Here is a 17,593-nt window from a genome sequence, read left to right on the forward strand (position 1 = left end):
TCCCACCGTCCGGGCCAGGACAGCACTGTGACCCAGGGCTTGGCAGGGGCAGGTGACAAGGGCTTGGGAAGCTGGAGGGGTGGTCAGCCCCCTGCCCGACCCCAGCCCAGGACCCCTGAGGGGTAACAGACAGTGGGAGAGAACTGAAAGGACAAAGGTCAGTGAGCCGGCCATCTCAGACAGGCTGAGCAGCTGGGACCCCTGCAGGGAGGCTGGCCCCCTGCTGAGGGCCCACCCACGTGGACACCACCCCTTAGACCTCCAGCCGAGTGGTCCCCTGGACTCACCCTTCCCTCCAACACCCACAGGTCCCCCCGTTCCAGCACCCACCTCCTGGACATCACTCGGTCATCAATCCTGCCCCGCACTGGCCTCTCCTTTGCTCCCTGCTCACCCCACTCCAGCTCTACGTCCACACAGGAGCCCAGGTAGGAATCTGACCGGTCACTGCCCTGCAAACATCCTTCACTGGCCTGAGGAGCCCGCAGGGTGAAAGGTAAGCAGCTTACAGGGCTGCCCTCCCGGCATCCTCTCATTCAGCTGCCCCAGCACTGCGGCACCTTGGGGCTGTTCCACTCTCCATACCTGTGGTCACATTGCTCCCTCCATCTGGAGCACTGGTCCCACTGCCTCAAGGGCTGTCCTCCAAGAGGCCTTTCCTTGACCTTCTCTGAGACCTCTCAGCCCGCCCTAGGCAGCTCTGCACCTGCCCTGAGCCTCCGCAGATGGCCAGGCAGGGCAGGGAGGGCCCCTCGGAGCCTGGTGCTGACAGGGCACATGGCAGGGCGGTGCCACACGTGAGTCAAGTGCCCAGGGGCCAAGTCCAAAATCCTCTGAAGTGGCTGGATGAGCCAGGCCTACCTACCTAACCTCTCTGTGCCGTAACCCGGCAGTAAGAGCTCACACCCCACAGGCGAGGGGTCGTGGCGAGGATTTGTAGTTTAACTCGAGTACCTGCCTCCCTTAGGCTGTGAGCTCAACGCGGCAGGTGTCTAATAATCACTGTCTGCTGCCAGACACAGGGCTTCCCAGGGACAAGAGGCAGAGGCCCAAGGGGGCAGGGCCTGCAGACGGCCGTGGACCTCAGCCCCAAGCCCCGCTGGCCTCCCTGACCCCCAGCCCCTCACAGTACACCCACTGCTGGGCAGGTCTCACGAGCATCTCCTCCCCTCTACAGCTCACCTAGACTCTGCTCCCAGGAAGCCCCCGGACTCAACTGGCACTGCCTCCACTGACGGAGCCCTTTCTGCCCATCAGATGGTCCCACGTGGCCAGGGGCCCTTGGGATGTGGGTGCTCCCAGAAGGGGTTCAGCAGGATCTGAAAGAATGGTGGGGCTGAGGTTTGGCCCAAGTGTTGGGGGGGGCGCTTGGGACAAAGTTTCTACCGAGGTCTACAGTCAAAATGAGATCTGCCATCACCCAGATATCAGATGCAAAAGGTCACGGGCCCTAGGCAAGCCCAGGTCTGCCCAGGGCCTTCCCAGGTGAGCTCCCCCTGCACAGGTGAGCGCCTTCCCTCATTCTTCAGACCACGGGCCCTTTCTCAGCCTGCAGATGGAGGCTTCACAACACCTCCTTCAAGGGACTTTCTCTGACTACCTCCTAAGTTAAATCAGGGTCCCCTACTAGTCCCCCCTTCAGCACCTGCCCACTACCCTCACAGCTTGACTGTCAATGAGGCCTGGCCCTGGGAAAAGCAGGAATTCAAAATGAAGGAGACAGACATGAACCAGAAGTGTTTATTACAGAAATCTGGCCCTAAGTTCCAACTGCGTAGCCCCAGCTGAGGCTAGGCTGGCGCCCTCTGCCCAGGGCTGGGCAGATGAAATAGGAACGAATAGAAGGAGTACATCTGGGACCGAGGCCTCAGAGCTGTGAGATGATGTTGGAGGCCAGACTGCAGGTGAGGCCCGTGCCATCTGGCTCCACGTTCAGGGACTTCACGATGCCATCCTCTATCACCATGGAGAACCTGCCAGAAAGAAGGGCCGGGCCAGTTGCAACAGCCTGGGCCTGGAGGCTGGAAAGGGAGACAGGCAGGGTAGCAGGGGAACCGTACAGGAAACCCTCCTCCTTTTACCTCTTCAGCCGTCGATTCCCAAAGAGGGACACCAGTGAATCATCTAGTAACAAATCTGTCTCCTGAAAGGAGAAGCAAAGGAAAGGTCAGGAACTCCCAGACCTGGCTGGTCCCCACACTGGCCATGTCCCTCCAAGTCCCTGCTTCCAAGATGGAGGCTAGGGGGGCGGGTGCACTCACCTTTCCAAAGGCCCCAGTGGGGTCGGCCAGGAGCCGAACCTAAAGAGAAAGTAAGGTCACAAGAAAAATCTCCTGCTTGGCCCCTGATCCCCCGCAGGACCAACACCTCACCTTGCCTTCTGTGTTGTGCGCTCGTCCCCACTCTTCAGTCACAAAGACATCATTAACGCTCAGACATGCCACCACCTCGATCCCCTTGGCCTTCAGAGTGCCAGCCTGCTCCACGTACCCTGGCAGGTGGGTCTGGGGAGGGGAAACAAAGAATCAGAAGATGGATAATTGCCTCTGCTCCTCAGCCTACCCTTCATCTCTAGGCCCTCCTCACTTCCCTACTTCAACAGCTCTGATCAGACAATGAGAACTGTGTAAGCCACAGTTCCTTTTTGCCTTGGCCACTAGGAAGCTCGGATCCAAACTTAAGTGTTCCTTGGACAAGACCGTGAGCTTCCCATGGGCAGGACTATGTCTCATTCACCCAAGTCCCACGTTCCTTCCACAGTGCCTGTCACCCAGCAGGATCAATGAGAGGTGTTGGATTTCATTGCATCACCTTTTCTCCTAATTCCCGGTACCTGTTCAGAGCCTCAACTTATTTTTTAAAAACCCAATAACGGTTTTTTAACTGTCACATCATCTACATCATCTTGGTACAAGCTACCCCAGGACTATGTAAAGGACTAATGAACAATACAAACATGTACACAAGATCCCAATTGCTGAGCCCCAGAAGGGCAGCCCTCACCTTGGAACAGCCAGGGGTAAAGGCCCCAGGGACTCCAAAGAGCACCCCCTTCTTGCCCTTGAACAGCTCTGCCAGGTTCACCTTGTTCCCAGGCTTCCCTTCGAATACCACCACCGATGGGATGGCATCTCCCACCTAGAGGGAATGACACCAAGGTAAGGAGTGAGGGGAGGGTGCAGGAGGCCAAGGCCAGGGCAGCAGCGGGTGGTGGATGGCGCACAAAGGGCCAAGTAGCCCTGCCTGGTCCGGTGGAGCCAGGGTTGACACCCAGCAGGAAAGTCCAACCCTGTCAGAGCTTCCAGAGGTCGCTCCCCAGCAACCACCTGGTTACCCCACATCCTCCAGGTTTCAAGGTGGCCCTATTCCTCTTAAGGGCCAGTTGGTGACAACAGAAAACGGGAGAGGCCTCTCCAGGTGTCGCAAGAGGTTGAGTAAACAAGCTGAGTTACAGGAAAGGACTGGGGTAGATGGGCAGGAGGAGGAGGGGAGGAGGAGGCCCTGACAACACGGAGGGAGGGGATCCCGACCACGGCTGGGTTTCCCACCCTCAAAAAGAGAAAAAGGGAAGGCAGCAGAAGGTGGGAAAGTTGGCGAGTGGGGTGCAGGTTCCTACATCCAGAGGGTAGAGAATAAAAGAAGGAATCCCTTGAAGGGGGAGGGATCAGTCTACCTGGGAGTGTGTGAGGGCTTCATGGGGCCAGAGAAGGTAGAGAAAAGGGGGGAAAGTCAGGGGTGAGGGGAGTGCCTCTGAGAAACCCAGCAGTTGGTTGTAGGATGAAGCAGAAGGAGGGGGGAGATCTCAAAAGACTGTGGGGCAAAGGGGACTCCCAAGGAGCTGGGGATGGTTCCAGAAGATGAGAAGGGTGAAAAACTCAGAAGTGTGGGAATTGGCCACGAGTGGAGTGCAATGGGGGCGGGAAGGTATGGAGGAGGGCACGTACGGGGATTGAAAAGGGTAAAGGAGATGATTCCATAAGGTGGGGGAAGCCATGCTACTCAATCAATCTCCTGAAAATGGTGAAGACTCAACACAGGTGTCCCAAGGTGGATGCGGAAGGGAGACGAGGGGAAGGCCCAAAAGCCTTGACTGTCCCAGTAGATGGGGCACAAGGCCCCTAAAACTGGCGACAACGTTGCAGCCACAGGGTCTTGATGAAGGGATGAGGGGGGACAGACGGCGGGAGGAGCCTCTAGGGCAGCGGGGAGGGGTCCGGAGGGTAAGAAAGAGGGTGACTCTCCCCCAGACAAGCGGGACGAAGGGGCTTGGGCAAACAGGCGGGGTGCCGGGGGGGCCGCGAAGAGGTCCGGCCTGGCTGGGCCAACGGTCACCTTGATCGGGGCCATGCCTACAGCAGCGCTTCTGAAACCTCGGACCCCGCCAAGCGTCCACTCTAGGCCTCCTTTCACGCACCCTCCAGCTCCCGCTGCTGCCGCTGCCGCACACTCAACGACGGCCACCCGAGAGACCGCCGAGCCCGCTCTACTGCCCAGGGTGCACAGCCACGCCAGCGGCATACCGGGCCTCGAAGCCACAATTGCCCCGCCCCTGCCTCACGGCTAAGGTAGAAGGCTGGGAGGGACAAAGGTGCTACCACGCAATCCTGCGAAAGGCGGAGCAAAAGGCGGGGCGTAGGTCGCCCCGGCCCACTCCGAGGTGCCTCCACTGCGCAGGCGCTCAGGGCAGAGTCTTCGACACGGCTCAGCTCATCTGCATTAGGGACTGGATCACTTGCGCACTTGCAAATGGGCGGAGCTGTCGGCTGCTGCGCAGCTTATTTGCATGCAAGGATAGGGTGCTGCTGTTTTGATTGGCATAATTTACGGATTGGGGCAGTATTTCCGTTCCTTAACCGAGGAACGATGGTGTCAGGCGCCTGTGTAGGAGTAAAGCATATTTACTTTGCATTCCACGAAGGCCCCTGCATTGCAGCTGTTTTACATATTTGCATTGTACACAACTTGTAGCAATTTGAGGTTTGCCTCAGCCAAAACCACTAGGCCTGCGCCGTAGCAATCTCCTGCCAAAACGCTTCCGGTAGCAGCGCTTGATCCCATCCGACCTCCGCCCCGGCGAGCACGGGAAGTTTAGTAAGTTCGCCGTTTCCGCTCCTCCCAGCTGTCCAATAGGATAGAGCGGAGCAGCCCCGGAAATGACGCCAGGGGAATCTGGCCTCCTTCCGGTTCCGGCTTTGCGAGAGCGCGTAGCGTCGACATGAAGCTCCTCACCCACAACCTGCTGAGCTCGCATGTGCGGGGGGTGGGGCCCCGTGGCTTCCCCCTGCGCCTCCAGGTACCGGCCGGGGGCGATCTTGGGCCCCTCTCCTGGGGGCGGCGGTAGGAGAACCAAGATCTGGTCCCTGCCTAACTAAATCTCTCCACCGCGCAGGCCACCGAGGTCCGCATCAGCCCTGTGGAGTTCAACCCCGACTTCGTAGCTCGTATGATACCCAAAGTGGAGTGGGCGGCGCTTCTGGAGGCTGCCGACACCGTGAGGGCCCTCGTTTTCTCCCGTGCACACCTTGGGGGGGGGGGGTGGTCTCACCGCAGCCCTTTACACCAGGCCAGGGAGCCTGGCCTCAGGGCGAGTGACGGGGATACCCAGAGATGATTTAGGCCTCTTGCCCGCAGTTGCATCTGGTCGAGGTGCCCAAAGAGCCGATTCAGGGATATGAGCATGACGAGAGCTTTCTGAGACAGATGCATCACGTTCTGCTGGAGGTGAGAACCGGCCCATTACTTGCTTCCTGGCCATACACCCACACCTGGAGGCTGTCAGTGCTCAGCTCTCTTCCCCTCTTCCCGCAGGTGGATGTGTTGGAGGGCACCCTGCAGTGCCCAGAGTCGGGACGTCTGTTCCCCATCAGCCGTGGGATCCCCAACATGCTGCTGAGTGATGAGGAAACTGAGACTTAAAAGCGTGCCAGGCCCGTTTTTCATTTTGTGAGCGTGTGTATCTTTGTTTACGTATATCCTGTTTGCTACTTCTATCCTGTGTATCCCCAACCCTTGGTCCAGTGACACACCAAACACAGGGTGTTCTTGAGCTCGGTATTATATTTTTTTTCTCATTAAAGGTTCAAAACCAAAAGCGGTTTCTCTTTGCAGCAAATATACATTAAAATAGAGTCTCTGTACAGCCGAGGGCTCTGGGCCCTGGCTTGCCCCATGTCCCTGCGCCTCCCTGGCCAAACCCAAAAATAAATATAGTGTTATTGCTCTGCAGGGCATAGAGACAGTGCTCTCCCTACCCCGTGAGGAGGCTGGGTGGGAGCTGATGGGGGCGCCCTGGCCACCCCAGGGGCCCAGGGGCTGGAGCCTGCTTGGAGTTATTGCTTCAAGGGGGGGGGCAGTAATGCCCAATGCAAATGATGAGGAAAGGAGCGAAGGGAGCAGGGGCCTTTGCTCTCCAAATCCCTCTCTGTTCTGGAGAGGAAGTCGGATTAAGCAGCAGCAAAAGCATCACCCACTGGGAGACTGTGGCCTCCACTCCCTTCCCTCCCTGAGATCAGGCTTCTGCCCCCCACCCCCACCCCACCCCCACACGCGCACACACACACACGTCCCCTACAGCCCCCTATGGCTTCCGCAAGGCCCCCTACACCCTGGGGGCACGTTATGGCTTGCGAGGGGCAGCACTGTGCCCAGATCCTGGGCATGCACGTTCCCAGCTTCTGACACCCCCCTGGGAGGGGGGAGGGGAGGGCGTAGGGCCTGCTCCGGCTGATGGTGTTGCCCTGGCCCTGCCAGCAGGCTGTGGCACTGCCCAGACCCCAGCTCTGCCCCACTGGGGCTGACCCCGTGCTGGGCGGGTCCTGCCAGCACCCCCACCCGTGCCCAGCCCTCGCCTCAGTCCATCATGGCCTCAAGCATCTCCAGGAACAGCTTGTGCATGGGCACCTTGCCCTCCAGCTTCACCCCATAGAAATGGGCCAGCACTTTGCCTGCCGTCTGGCGAAGGAGCGGTAGTGTAAGCAGCAGCCTGCCTGCCCGCCTCCGCTCAGCACCCCCTCCGGGGCCCGCCCGACCAGCTTCATACTCCAGCAGGGCCTCGTGTAGCGCTTCTCGAAGCTGCTCCACAGCCTCAGCATCTTCAATGTGCACAGAGTCTGCAAGGAAAGGCAAGAGAGCTGTTGACACGGGCCATCTCCAGAAAGGGCAGAGCCACATCTGCCTGGGCACTGCTGGATGGGTCCCAACCAGGAGCCAGACAAGGATTTGCTGAAGCACCACCCACTGCCCCTGCCCATGAGCCAGGGCCCACCCTTTCTCCCTCGGCTATGGCCACCTCCCGTCCCCATCACCTTTTCTCTCACTAAATGGTTCACCTTTCCACAAAAGTATGGACACTGGGGCTCAAAATGCTGCGTGCAGTTCTTGGACCTGTCCTTGCCTGGCCTTGTGACTTTCAGGAAGTCACTGTTCTTCCCCTAAGCTACAGTTTTCCTTGTCTGCAAAATGGGACTGTGCCACCATCAGAGTTAAAAACCAGAGGGCCTTATAAAGAGACCTGTCGCACTTGGCCAGGCTCACCTGAGTTGGCGAGGGCCAGGGCCTTCAGCAGGACGTACTCCTCGCGCTCCAGCCGCAGGGCCTGCAGTCGCCGCACCAGCTGCAACAGGGCAGCCCCCAGTTCCCCCAGGCCAGCTGCTCGAGCCCCCTCTTCATCCAGGACCAGGTCCTCGGCGAAGGCCAGCTCATCCTGCAGTGGCAGTGAGCGCTGGGCCACGCCCAGCACCAGGACCTCCATCCACACGCTCTGCAGAACTGACATCTGGTCAGACAGCGACAGTGACGAGAAACCTGGAGGGCAGTGGGGGGCAGAGCTGGCTGAGCAAGCGTACCAGAGCAGGCATGGCCCGGCCTACCCAGGGAAGCCCCACATCGCCTGGGCCCTTTACCTGGGATGCTCTTGGCCCAGCTGATGGTGACCACGATCTCTCGGTCAAAGAGGTCACAGAGGGTAGCCACGGCTGGGAGGTGTCCGTCAGGGCCCGCTGGGTCGGGCATGGCATACAGCTTCTCAGGCTCAACCACCAGCAGGTGGGACACCAGTGCATTCACCGGGGCTGCAGTGATAGTTGGAAGAGGCACTCGAATTCATCACCTTGCCAGCCCTTCAGGGTCAAGCATCTTCCCAGAGTCAGTCCCCCTGTGGCCTTCCTCAATAGCCACTGGCCAGCCAGGCTCAGACACCTCTCTCCGGGAAGGGCCGCACTATCTCCTAGGGAAAGCGTCTGTTTGCGGACAGGTTCTGAGCGTTAGAAAACCTTCCCTGCTCCCAGCTGTACTGCTCGAGGCCTGACATAGAAAAGGGTATTTTTGTAAATACTTCTTGGGGGAAATGAGTAAACGAATAGATGAAGGGAAGATTTGGGTCCCAGTGCCCAAGATAACGATTATCCCGGGTGAATGACGTCAGCCAGGTCTCCCATGTCCGAGCTCCACCCCAACCCCAGAGCCCCCAAAGACCCCACTGTGCTCTCACCTGTTTTCCGAGGGCCTCCAGCTACTGCCAGAGGTCCAGCAGGAAAGGGGCCTGGGAAGGGCAGCGGGTCCACCTCTGGCCGCCGCTTGTACTTCTGTCGCCCACCCCGGACACGGTCCAGACGTACCCCTTGAATTGTAGGACAGGGCTGTGTTCATGGGGCTGGGGCTGGCCTGCTCTCCAGAGCCCACCTGCCCAGCCCAGTCTGCCAGAACTTCTCAGGCCTTGCCCAGCCCGACCCCATGCGCCCAGCGCCCCCGCCTTGCCCAGGCCCCCGCCAGCGCTCACCCTCCTTGAGCATGCCCACCCGCAGGCACTTGGTGAAGCGACAGGCCTGGCAGGCCTTGCGTCTCCGCTTGGTGATCTCGCACTCGTTGGAAGCCGGACAGCTGTACTCGATGCTCCCTGCCAGGAAGAGGCAGGGCTCCAGTGGCGGCCTCCCAGGGCCCAGAGGAGGCCCAGCGGACAGGAGTGCCCTGACTCACCCCAGGTAAGCACAGGTCTGGGGAGAGCAGGAGTGCTGTGAATGGGGCAAGGAAGCCCGAGCACTGAAGGGAAAGGCCACTGGGCTAGGGGCCCCAGCCTGGGCCAGGGAGGGGCTGGGACCAGAGGAGTCGGGCTGCACCTGGCCCAAGCTTCTTGTCAAGTCACGTTTCTGGGCTGTGCTGCTCTCATCAAGGGCCACAGCGGCCTCCACATTGCTACATCAAGCGGTCAGTTTTCATCCTTATGTCATTTGGCCCAATGGAGCATCTAATGCCATTGATCCCTCCTAGAAACACTTTTCTTCTTTTGTTTCTAGGACACCACACTCCCGGCTTTCCTCCCACCTCACTGCCACCTTGTGGCTTCTGTGCATCGGCCCACGCTCCTTCCATTGAAGACCCCTAGGGTGGCCCTCCGACCTGTCTCCACTGACTCACTCCAATTGTGACCTCACCAAGTCGTGGGCTTTCAAATCTCTGTCTCTGGCCTAGACCAGCCTGAACTCTAGACGTATCCCACTGCCTCCTCCTGCGTGCCTGGAAGACACTACAAACTTAACCAGTTCTAGATGGAGCCCCCAACCTACCCCTCCAAAACCTGCAACCCCATTTGTCCAGCTGCTCAAGCAGAAATCTAGGAGACATTTTTAATTCCTCTCTCACACCCCAAACCCAACCCACTGACAGATCCTGGTGGGCTTCACCTCCTAATGTGTCCAGAAGCGCCCCTCTTCTGCCCCTGGCAACTGTTTCTACCCTTGACCAGAGTCACTGTCACCTCCCCTCCTGCTCTGTCTTTGCCTCCTTCGGTCACTGTCAACACAGAGGCATCCTATTAAACCTAAGACAGGGAGTTCCCTAGCGGTCCAGTGGTGCATTTCTCCTCACAGCCTGCTTTCTCCTACACCCTACCTGGGCTTCTTCAGCTCAAGACACCTCTTCAGGGAGGCACTCTAGAGCCCCAGACCCAGCCAGGTTCCCTGGCACACACCCTGCTCCTCGCCCTCCAGCACTCACCACAGCTGTACTGTAACAACTGTGTGCGCTTCATTGTTTCCTCTCTCTCTCGCCTCTGCTGGAATGTAAACTGCTTGAGGACAGGAGCGATCCTGCCTTAGTCCCCGCTATGCCCCCACACCTGGAACAGTGGTCAGGACAGCAGAGCACAAGTTTGTGAAGAGCAAGGATCCTGGAGGCAGCCACTTACCAACGGTGTGACCTTGGGCAAGTCCCACACCTAAGCCCTCGAACCCTCAGTTTTCCCATCTGTAAAACTGGGATGATTAAAAATTACTTCTGGGCTTCCCCGGTGGCGCAGTGGTTAAGAATCTGCCTGCCAACGCAGCGGACACGGGTTCGAGCCCTGGTCCAGGAAGATCCCACATGCGGCGGAGCAGCTAAGCCCGTGCGCCACAACTACTGAGCCTGTGCTCTACAGCCCACGAGCCACAACTACTGAGCTCACACGCCACAACTGCCAAAGCCCGTGCACCTAGAGCCCATGCTCCGCAACAAGAGAAGCCACCGCAATGAGAAGCCCGAGCACTGCAATGAAGAGTAGTCCCCGCTCGCCGCAACTAGAGAAAGCCCGCGCATAGCAACGAAGACCCAACGCAGCCAAAAATAATAAACAAATAAAATAAATAAATATAAAACTTTATAAAAAAAAACTACTTCTTACAAAGGTGAGTTGTGAGAACTAAATGGGAAAATCAAGGTAAGACATTTAACACAGCTCACAGCACCTAAATGCTCAATAAATGATCACTATTTATGGCTAGTGCTCGATAAATATTTGTCAACAGAGAACGAAGCATTCCAGGGTGGGTAGGAGACACCTGGACCCGGACCTGGACCTGTTGGCTCAGGTCTTCGGGCCAGAAGGGAGCACAGAGCTTTTAGACCAGCGGGTCTCAGCCAAGTCAAAACTTGCTAGAATGTCACAATCAGTCGTGAGGCATCTGTCCAAAGTTCAGTTATTAGTAATAAGCAGAGGCAACAGTCTGGCCTTTACGAGCTTAGCTGTGGACCTCAATCGACCCAAGTTCATATCTTGTTTCTGCCATTTTTCTACCTGTGGGACCTGAACAAAGTTTTGAAAACCTCTCTGGGCTTCAGTTATAATAGTGCTGGCACCTTAGAGATTGCTGTGTGGGTAACTGAGAGCATAACGTACCAGGGCACAGTGCCTGGCACTCAAGAAATGTTCTCAAAAAGGCTACATGTTATAACCCCCAAGTAACCAATGGTTTATATAAAAATATAAGTAATGGGCACATCCCAAATAATGCTTATTACATCACCGTCTTGCTCACTCGTATTTTGATATGCTTTCCTGAGTGAGAAAAATTCAGTGAGTACTATTGGCAGGGATGCCTAATAGTCTTTTTAAAGTTAGGTGCTGAAATATGACGTAGCCACTCTCAGTTACCCATAAAAACCTGCCTTGTGCTCGTGCTGCTTTGGGGAAATCAACACAAAAGGGGGCATGTTCTCTGCTGATGAGAGGGCAGCAGCTGCTGGAAGCAAGAATAAAGTTTAGGAGCAGGCAGAGGCTGCTTTGAATTTTTCAGAGCCGCTGTGGAAGGTGCTGGGCCTAGAGTACCCAGAAACTTAGGAGGCATCTTGAGCCCCACTCTCACACCCCACATCCAATCCATCGACACATCCTGGTGGCTTTATTTAACGCTTAAGGGAAAGGACGTTCCTGGGAGGTAGGAGGGCCTGGGAACTCCAGGCTGCCAACCCCAAGTGGTACCATGGCAGCCTGGGGGCCTACTGCCACCCAGCAGTGCACCAACTGGGGAGCGCCAGGCCCAGAGGGCGAAGGGCACAGGAGCGGGGTGGGGGCTCACCCTGGATGGTCCTCTTGAAGAAGGCTTTGCAGGCCTCACAGGATGCCACACCATAGTGGTAGCCGGAGGCCACGTCCCCACAGACCAGGCAGAGGCGTTTGGGCAGGGAGCTGAGCACCAGCTTCCCACCACCCTGCTCGCCAGGCCCAGCCCCCTCCCCATCCTCCTCCTCCTTGTGGCCTGGGAGGCAGCGGGTGGGAGCTGGGCCAGGGGCCAGGGCCACGGGGGGCTCAGTCTCAGTCTCCGAGGAACCCTTTGGGCTGTCAGGACTGGCTGGCTCTGCCTTGATGTAGAGAGGCTCAATGCCCACCACCTGGCTGGACATGGCGCTGGTCACCTGCGGGAAGAGACCCGTCAGGTCACAGAGAGGCACTGGGATGGGGGATGGAGACACCCTGTCACCCTGGTTGCCCAACCCCGGGCCTGGGGCCAGGCTTCCAGGCTCAGCAAGAGGGTGGGGGGGACAGAGTCCAAGGAAGACTGCCCATGAAGAGCCCCCCCGCTGTTGCCATGGAAACAGAGTCTCCAGAGGCAGTAACTGACAGCAGGTCTCCCACTTGGGAAACTGCAGGAGGCTTGGAAACCCCCTACTCCCACCCAGGCCAAGGAATAGGGTAACCTAAGTGCCCAAGCAACCTTCAACCCCGTCTGGAATCCCCAGCCAGGAGTGAGATACCTCTCAAATTTTCTCCAGATGTTAGAGAGCTCAGTGATCTCCCCCACACCTGGGTATCCTCAGTTCAAGAGCGAAACTAAACTGAGGCACACAAACCCAAGGGCAGTTGATGTGCTCACACATGCGTGTGTGTTTACACCCTCACACTCCCACTCACCTGGGTCCTCAGGTGTCCTCACCTGCGCACACACGCTCACACAATCACTCTCCTGGGCAGGTTCACACTCACACATGTCCTTTCCCAAACCCCAGCTCTCACTCATGCTCCCGTTTGCCTCTGCACATTCCTACTGCGGTGCACACCCCATAACAAAGTCACACCCAAGGCTCATAATCACACTCTCGCTCACACCCTCTTACACTCTCACCATGCCCCCCCCACACACACACAGGCATAGTCCCTTGTGGAAACACATTCAGAGCCTCTCACACCTGACACATCGCCACCTCCTGCCCCAGGCACACCAGCGGGCACAGCTCCACCTCCTTGCACCCCCTCCAGCACATTCGCTCTTACACTCCTGCTGCCGCAGAGTCCTCCACCACGGGGCGCCCCGCCCCCCCCAACCTGCGCACACCTACGGGAAGTTGCCTAAAGTTGCTGCGCCTCCCCTCCCCCTCCGCCCGCGGGGGACCTCTATCAGGTTATCAGGAAGTAATGGGGGAGCGCCAAGGAGGAGGAAGTTCTCCCCTGCCAGTGCGATGACCTTTGACCCAGAGAGGAGGGTGGCCCTAGGCCCCTTCGAGCGCCCCCACGTGGTCTTCAAAGCCCCTTCCCCGACAGGGAACCCTTCCCATCTTCCAGCCCGGCCGTCCCCTGGGACTTCGGCATGCTCCAGGTGCCAGATTGAACCCTGCCCTGGGACTGGATCCGAAGCCCAAGCCCGACCCTGGTCTCAGGCCGGCGCCCTAAGACCTGAACGCCATATCCCGCCCAGACCCTGACCCTGTCTGGCTTTCGACCGGGTCCCGACCGTGACCCGGGCCGGACCCGGAGCCGGACCCCGCCTGGAGCCCGCCCCCCGCCCGCCTCCCTGCCCCGCTCGCACATGGCCCCGGCGCACCGCCCGCCCACCCTCCAGCGGCGCTCCCCTCCGCCCCCGGACCTGGGGCCCCGGCAGGGCGGGCGGGCAGGCATGGGGGCCGAGCGGCCCGGAGCGCCGGGGTGAGCCTGGGGCCGCGGGCGGCCCCTCCTCCGCCGCCTCCTCGGGCCGCGCCGCCCCGCCGCGCCGCGTCCCCTCACTCGGCGGCGCCGCCGGCGGCTTGTAGGACACAAAAGGACATCGCGGCCGCTTCCTACTCCGCTTCCTCCAGCTGACAGCGGGGGCGGGGCTGGCCGTGCGCATGCAAAGCAGGGGGCGGGGCCCAGCGCCCTATGCTAATCAGGCAAGTGGGCCGAGCAGCGCCTGCGCGCCGGGACGTGTCGGGGCGGAGCCGGCGAAGCCAGCGGGCGGGCCTTCATGAAGGCCTCGCCCAGCCGCCGCCGAGCCACAGCGGCGTGCTTGCTTGCGTATGCGGCCGCTGAGAGGGCGTGGCCAGGGGAGACGCGGAGAGGCTACGGGAGGGGGTGGGGCCAGGAGCGTTCTTACGTAAAGAAGGAGGCGGGGTGCGCTGTGCGCAAGGGAAATGGGAGAGGTAGTTCAGCGGCCGCCTCGGAGGGTCCGGGAGATGATATACATATGTAAATGAGAGGGCGGGACCAGCGCGGGGGCTAGGGTATCTGCATATGCATGAGGGGCGGAGCCTAGCAGCCCAAGTTAGAAAGGAGGTGCTGTCCCTTTCCCTTTTCCGCCTTCCCCCAAGATAACACAATCGGGGCACTTGAACCGCTCACCCAATATCCCCACAAAGCTGCTGAACCCGGAGTGGGAGAAGCAGACCTAATGCATGCAAGAAGTCCTGGATTTCGAATCCCGGGAAGGCGGAGCCGATAGGGCCCGAACCGAGAACGCTCAAGGTCACTGCGGTGACCGAGTGAAGGTCACAGGGAGAGGCGGGGCCACGTGCGTCCGCCTCACGCGGGCAGCCACGCATTGACTCACGGACCATGTACAGAAGACTCTTTTATTTCTCTAGGGCTCAAAATCCACGTGGACAGGGTCGGGCTTGGATCCGGGACCAGGGCTGGAGTCGGGCGGTCACTCGAGCCCGAGGCGGTGCTCTCAGATCACCTTGACTTGCAGCCTCTTGTTCCGGCGCCTCTTGAGCCCCTCGATGTATCGCTGCAGCTGCTTGGTCAGGAAGTGGTCCCGGCCGATCTCCGATCGGTAACCTGAAGGGCAGAATTCCACTCAGGGCAGTGAGCAGGGGCATGGCCTCCCCAGCAGCTGGTCTTTGTTCTTTGGGCAACTTTGGATCTCCAGGGTACTGGGACCTGCCTGTTTTGTTTGTTTCGAATGGTCAAGTCATAGACCTGTGCTCCACAGATGGGGAATTCAGAGTAGGATGGGGGTGTTGGAGTGGAGGATGGATGAGGAAGGCAAGTTTAGAGATGTTGCCGGCCTGAATTAGGGCAATGGGAGAAGGCAGCTTTTGGGACACCGCTTCGACCACCCAGTCTCAGCCATTAGCCCTCCCCACCCCACCCCCACATTCATAAGGTAAGCAGGGCAAACCAAAGGAAGTTTACTCAAATAATCCACTGTCCAAAGGCTCCTCACAGCTACCAGGGAGGGGCCAAGGCCACAGAAAGGCTGTCATCCCCAATGGGCAAGTGAAGAAATAGCCTTAGAAAACCTACATCAGGTTGAGGGGGGCTGCACTGAGGCTAGAGCCCAGGCCCTTGACGGTCACCCCATGCTGTCCCCATTGGGTCTCCCTGTGCCCAGTCTCCTAACTTTTTACTTTTCATGGGGCTTCTGGAATATTTGTGGGTGGTAAGGGAATCTGACAAGGCAGACACATCCTGAAACCCCACTCCCACAGGCCGAAGCCCTGCAAAATCCCCCACGGTCTCTTGCGGGAGCTGGGGGGATGGGGAATGGGGAGGCTCACTCCGGAGGGCTTTGGTGAGGATTTCCAGAGCTTCATTCTCCATGAGTTCAGTCAGGGGCAGGGGCAGCTGGAGAGGCAGCAAGAGACTCAGATGTACAAGGGACTCCAGCTCTGCCCACAGCTGAAATGCCCCACCTGCTCCCTCCAGCCCCAAGACCCTCAACCGACCTGCCTGCCCCCCCACCCTCTCACCCCTGAAACCCCTAACCTGCCCATCCCCCACCCCCCACTAAACTCCCCAGTCTCCTTGGGTGCCTCCAACCCTGCTTTGCTGCTCCACCCAGTAGGCTCGATGGGGTGTGTGCTTCGAGATATTGAGCGATGACACTGAGGAAGGCTTTTCTGGGAGAAGAGAAAAAAGGGATCAGTCATCTGCAGACTGCTGAGACTTCCCTGGAGCAAAGGAGATGTATGGGTAGGCATGTTGGCCGGGGGTGGGGGTGGGGGGGCTTCAGAGACCAGCTTCAGGTGCCACTTTAGTGGGAAACAGTATGGGACAGTGGTTTAAAGCCTGGGCTTTGTTGTCCCACTCTCCGAGGTTCCAGTTATGACTGCCCCACTTTGTGAGACTTAAGGCCAGTGACTGACTTTCTGACCCTCAAGTTCTTCATCTGTACAATGGGATAATAAGAATGGCTCCATATGGAGGTTGTGAAGTTTAAAGGTGATCATGCAAGGGAAGCCCAGTGCCTGGCACAACAGCTAGTGCTCAATAAATGGCAGTTGTTATATTGTTGTATGTTCCAATTCCCTGATGAGGGGCTGGAGAGCAGAGGTGGTGGGGAGAAAGGGGAGGCATGTCCCAATCAGCGCACAGCGCAAAGTAGGAAGTAAATACTTAAAAATTGTAACCAATGACTTAATGAATGAAAGACAGGCACCTCCTCAAGCAGCGCAAATCCACTGAAAAGGCATTAACTCCCTCCTTTCAACTATCCGGGTGATTCCATTAAAAGCACAGGTCCTACCGCGCTGCCTTTGCGCATTTTCCTGCTAGTCTCTATGACCCCAGGACTTTGTACGACGCCTGCCCGGTAGGGGGCGTTCCTAGAAGGTCTGGTTGATTTAAGGCGTGGAAGATTAGCGTTGGCGCCCCTTCCAGGGAATCCTAGAAACTTGGGTCCCACAGTTTTCCCCCATTTTACAGCAATAGAAACTGAGGCCCTGGCCATCCCCCTGCCCTGTGGGCGCCCACAGCCCGGTGAAGCCACACTGACCGCTGTCGGTCTTGGAATCGTCCTCCTCTAAAGGGCCTCCCAGGGAGCTGCCGCGGCGCATCTCCAGCTCCATCAAGGCGTGCTCGTCCAGCTCCTCTGGCTTGAAGTTGTCCTTGTCCTCTCCGTCATCCGATTCTTCCCAGCCACCGTCCGAGTCGTGGCCAGCCTTTTGGTTGTAAGACCAGCGAGTCTTGCCGCCTACGCTGCTGCCCTCCAGTTCCGAGTCCTCACGGACAGTAGGCAGCGGCACATTCAGCTTCGGCTGCGACAGCGTGGCCGTGGTCCACAGATTCCGGATGTCGTGCGGGCTCGACTTGCCTGAGCCACGGTGGCCCGAAGACTTGGCCAACGCCTGTGGGCCACATACACCGAGGGAAGCCAAGGGCCGTGGAGAATTGGGGAGGGAAGGAAGAGCAGGCTGGGGGCGGGGATCCTGAGCCCATCCAGGGCCGAGACTCAGTTGCCGGGGTGGGGATGGGGAGGGGGTGATTGTTGGGAGCTGCCCTGAGCCAGGGCTGAGTGAGAGGATAGCCAGGGGCCCAGGGTGGACCTAGGATGAGTCTGGGGGCTGACAGGGTGAGGAGGACCAGGAAGAGTTCTTACTTTGAAAGGCTTTTCCTCCATGGTTCTGCCCCAACGGACCCAGTCGCCAAAGGCCTCGGGGCGAGGAGGAGGGGTCACGCTCCAGGAAGGGGGAGGGGCAGGGTCCCGTCCGGAATGGCGATGGGGGTCTCGCGCGGGAAAAATTCAAGCTACAGCCCTCCACACTAGATGCCATTATGTCTCCCCATCCCTTCCCCCATAGCTGTACTGAGGATGGACGCACCGCCCATCTTGGCAGATTCCCATGCCAGACCCTACCCTTAACCTCCAGGCAG

At 58.7% G+C, this 17,593-nt stretch overlaps 4 protein-coding genes across 5 annotated transcripts; 1 reads left to right on the forward strand and 3 right to left on the reverse strand.

Annotated features, from left to right (window-relative positions):
• Nucleotides 1-1,726: 1,726 nt before the first annotated feature.
• Nucleotides 1,727-4,631, reverse strand: PRDX5 (peroxiredoxin 5). Its single transcript, XM_007174311.3, has 6 exons — nt 4,333-4,631; nt 3,004-3,138; nt 2,373-2,504; nt 2,262-2,300; nt 2,082-2,143; nt 1,727-1,973 (listed from the first exon to the last, which is right to left on the reverse strand). The coding sequence occupies exons 1-6, from the start codon at nt 4,516-4,518 to the stop codon at nt 1,868-1,870; spliced, it is 660 nt and encodes a 219-aa protein (XP_007174373.1). The 5' UTR covers nt 4,519-4,631; the 3' UTR covers nt 1,727-1,867.
• Nucleotides 4,632-5,143: 512 nt separating this feature from the next.
• TRMT112 (tRNA methyltransferase activator subunit 11-2) lies at nt 5,144-6,091 on the forward strand. Its single transcript, XM_007174313.3, has 4 exons — nt 5,144-5,293; nt 5,390-5,491; nt 5,632-5,721; nt 5,809-6,091. Exons 1-4 carry the CDS (start codon nt 5,216-5,218, stop codon nt 5,914-5,916), a joined length of 378 nt encoding a protein of 125 aa, XP_007174375.1. The 5' UTR covers nt 5,144-5,215; the 3' UTR covers nt 5,917-6,091.
• Nucleotides 6,040-13,828, reverse strand: ESRRA (estrogen related receptor alpha). The gene is made up of 7 exons (XM_057553075.1): nt 13,611-13,828; nt 11,829-12,165; nt 8,777-8,893; nt 8,489-8,617; nt 7,902-8,069; nt 7,534-7,803; nt 6,040-7,109 (listed from the first exon to the last, which is right to left on the reverse strand). Exons 2-7 carry the CDS (start codon nt 12,151-12,153, stop codon nt 6,850-6,852), a joined length of 1,269 nt encoding a protein of 422 aa, XP_057409058.1. The 5' UTR covers nt 12,154-12,165; nt 13,611-13,828; the 3' UTR covers nt 6,040-6,849.
• A 769-nt stretch (nt 13,829-14,597) lies between these two features.
• On the reverse strand, nt 14,598-17,367 carry CATSPERZ (catsper channel auxiliary subunit zeta). Of its 2 annotated transcripts, none has more exons than XM_007174314.2 (5): nt 17,319-17,367; nt 16,716-17,067; nt 15,761-15,840; nt 15,499-15,565; nt 14,598-14,776 (listed from the first exon to the last, which is right to left on the reverse strand). In XM_007174314.2, the coding sequence occupies exons 1-5, from the start codon at nt 17,337-17,339 to the stop codon at nt 14,667-14,669; spliced, it is 630 nt and encodes a 209-aa protein (XP_007174376.2). In that variant the 5' UTR covers nt 17,340-17,367; the 3' UTR covers nt 14,598-14,666. The 2 variants fall into 2 exon arrangements, with proteins under 2 accessions (XP_007174376.2, XP_007174377.2); XM_007174315.2 differs by lacking the exon at nt 14,598-14,776 and adding an exon at nt 14,829-15,006.
• Between the last annotated feature and the right edge of the window lie 226 nt (nt 17,368-17,593).

This window comes from Balaenoptera acutorostrata, chromosome 9 (genome assembly GCF_949987535.1).
Source record: "Balaenoptera acutorostrata chromosome 9, mBalAcu1.1, whole genome shotgun sequence".
NCBI classification, from domain to species: Eukaryota; Metazoa; Chordata; class Mammalia; order Artiodactyla; family Balaenopteridae; genus Balaenoptera; species Balaenoptera acutorostrata.

Bases quoted from the DNA above. Each gene is read 5' to 3' on its own strand.
- PRDX5 (XM_007174311.3), bottom strand. From the start codon at position 4,518: ATGCCGCTGGCGTGGCTGTGCACCCTGGGCAGTAGAGCGGGCTCGGCG. The intron at 2,301-2,372 runs GTGAGGTGTTGG...CTTTCTCTTTAG, and splicing joins CGCACAACACAGAAGGCAAG to GTTCGGCTCCTGGCCGACCC. The intron at 1,974-2,081 runs GTAAAAGGAGGA...TCTTTCTGGCAG, and splicing joins GGGAATCGACGGCTGAAGAG to GTTCTCCATGGTGATAGAGG.
- TRMT112 (XM_007174313.3), top strand. From the start codon at position 5,216: ATGAAGCTCCTCACCCACAACCTGCTGAGCTCGCATGTGCGGGGGGTG. The intron at 5,294-5,389 runs GTACCGGCCGGG...TCCACCGCGCAG, and splicing joins GCTTCCCCCTGCGCCTCCAG to GCCACCGAGGTCCGCATCAG. The intron at 5,492-5,631 runs GTGAGGGCCCTC...TCTTGCCCGCAG, and splicing joins TTCTGGAGGCTGCCGACACC to TTGCATCTGGTCGAGGTGCC.
- ESRRA (XM_057553075.1), bottom strand. From the start codon at position 12,153: ATGTCCAGCCAGGTGGTGGGCATTGAGCCTCTCTACATCAAGGCAGAG. The intron at 8,618-8,776 runs GTGAGCGCTGGC...CTACAATTCAAG, and splicing joins GGTGGGCATGCTCAAGGAGG to GGGTACGTCTGGACCGTGTC. The intron at 8,070-8,488 runs GTGAGAGCACAG...CTATCACTGCAG, and splicing joins TGGAGGCCCTCGGAAAACAG to CCCCGGTGAATGCACTGGTG.
- CATSPERZ (XM_007174314.2), bottom strand. From the start codon at position 17,339: ATGGAGGAAAAGCCTTTCAAA. The intron at 17,068-17,318 runs GTAAGAACTCTT...TGTGGCCCACAG, and splicing joins TGGAGGAAAAGCCTTTCAAA to GCGTTGGCCAAGTCTTCGGG. The intron at 14,777-15,498 runs GTGAGCCTCCCC...TCTGCCCTTCAG, and splicing joins CCTCACCAAAGCCCTCCGGA to GTTACCGATCGGAGATCGGC.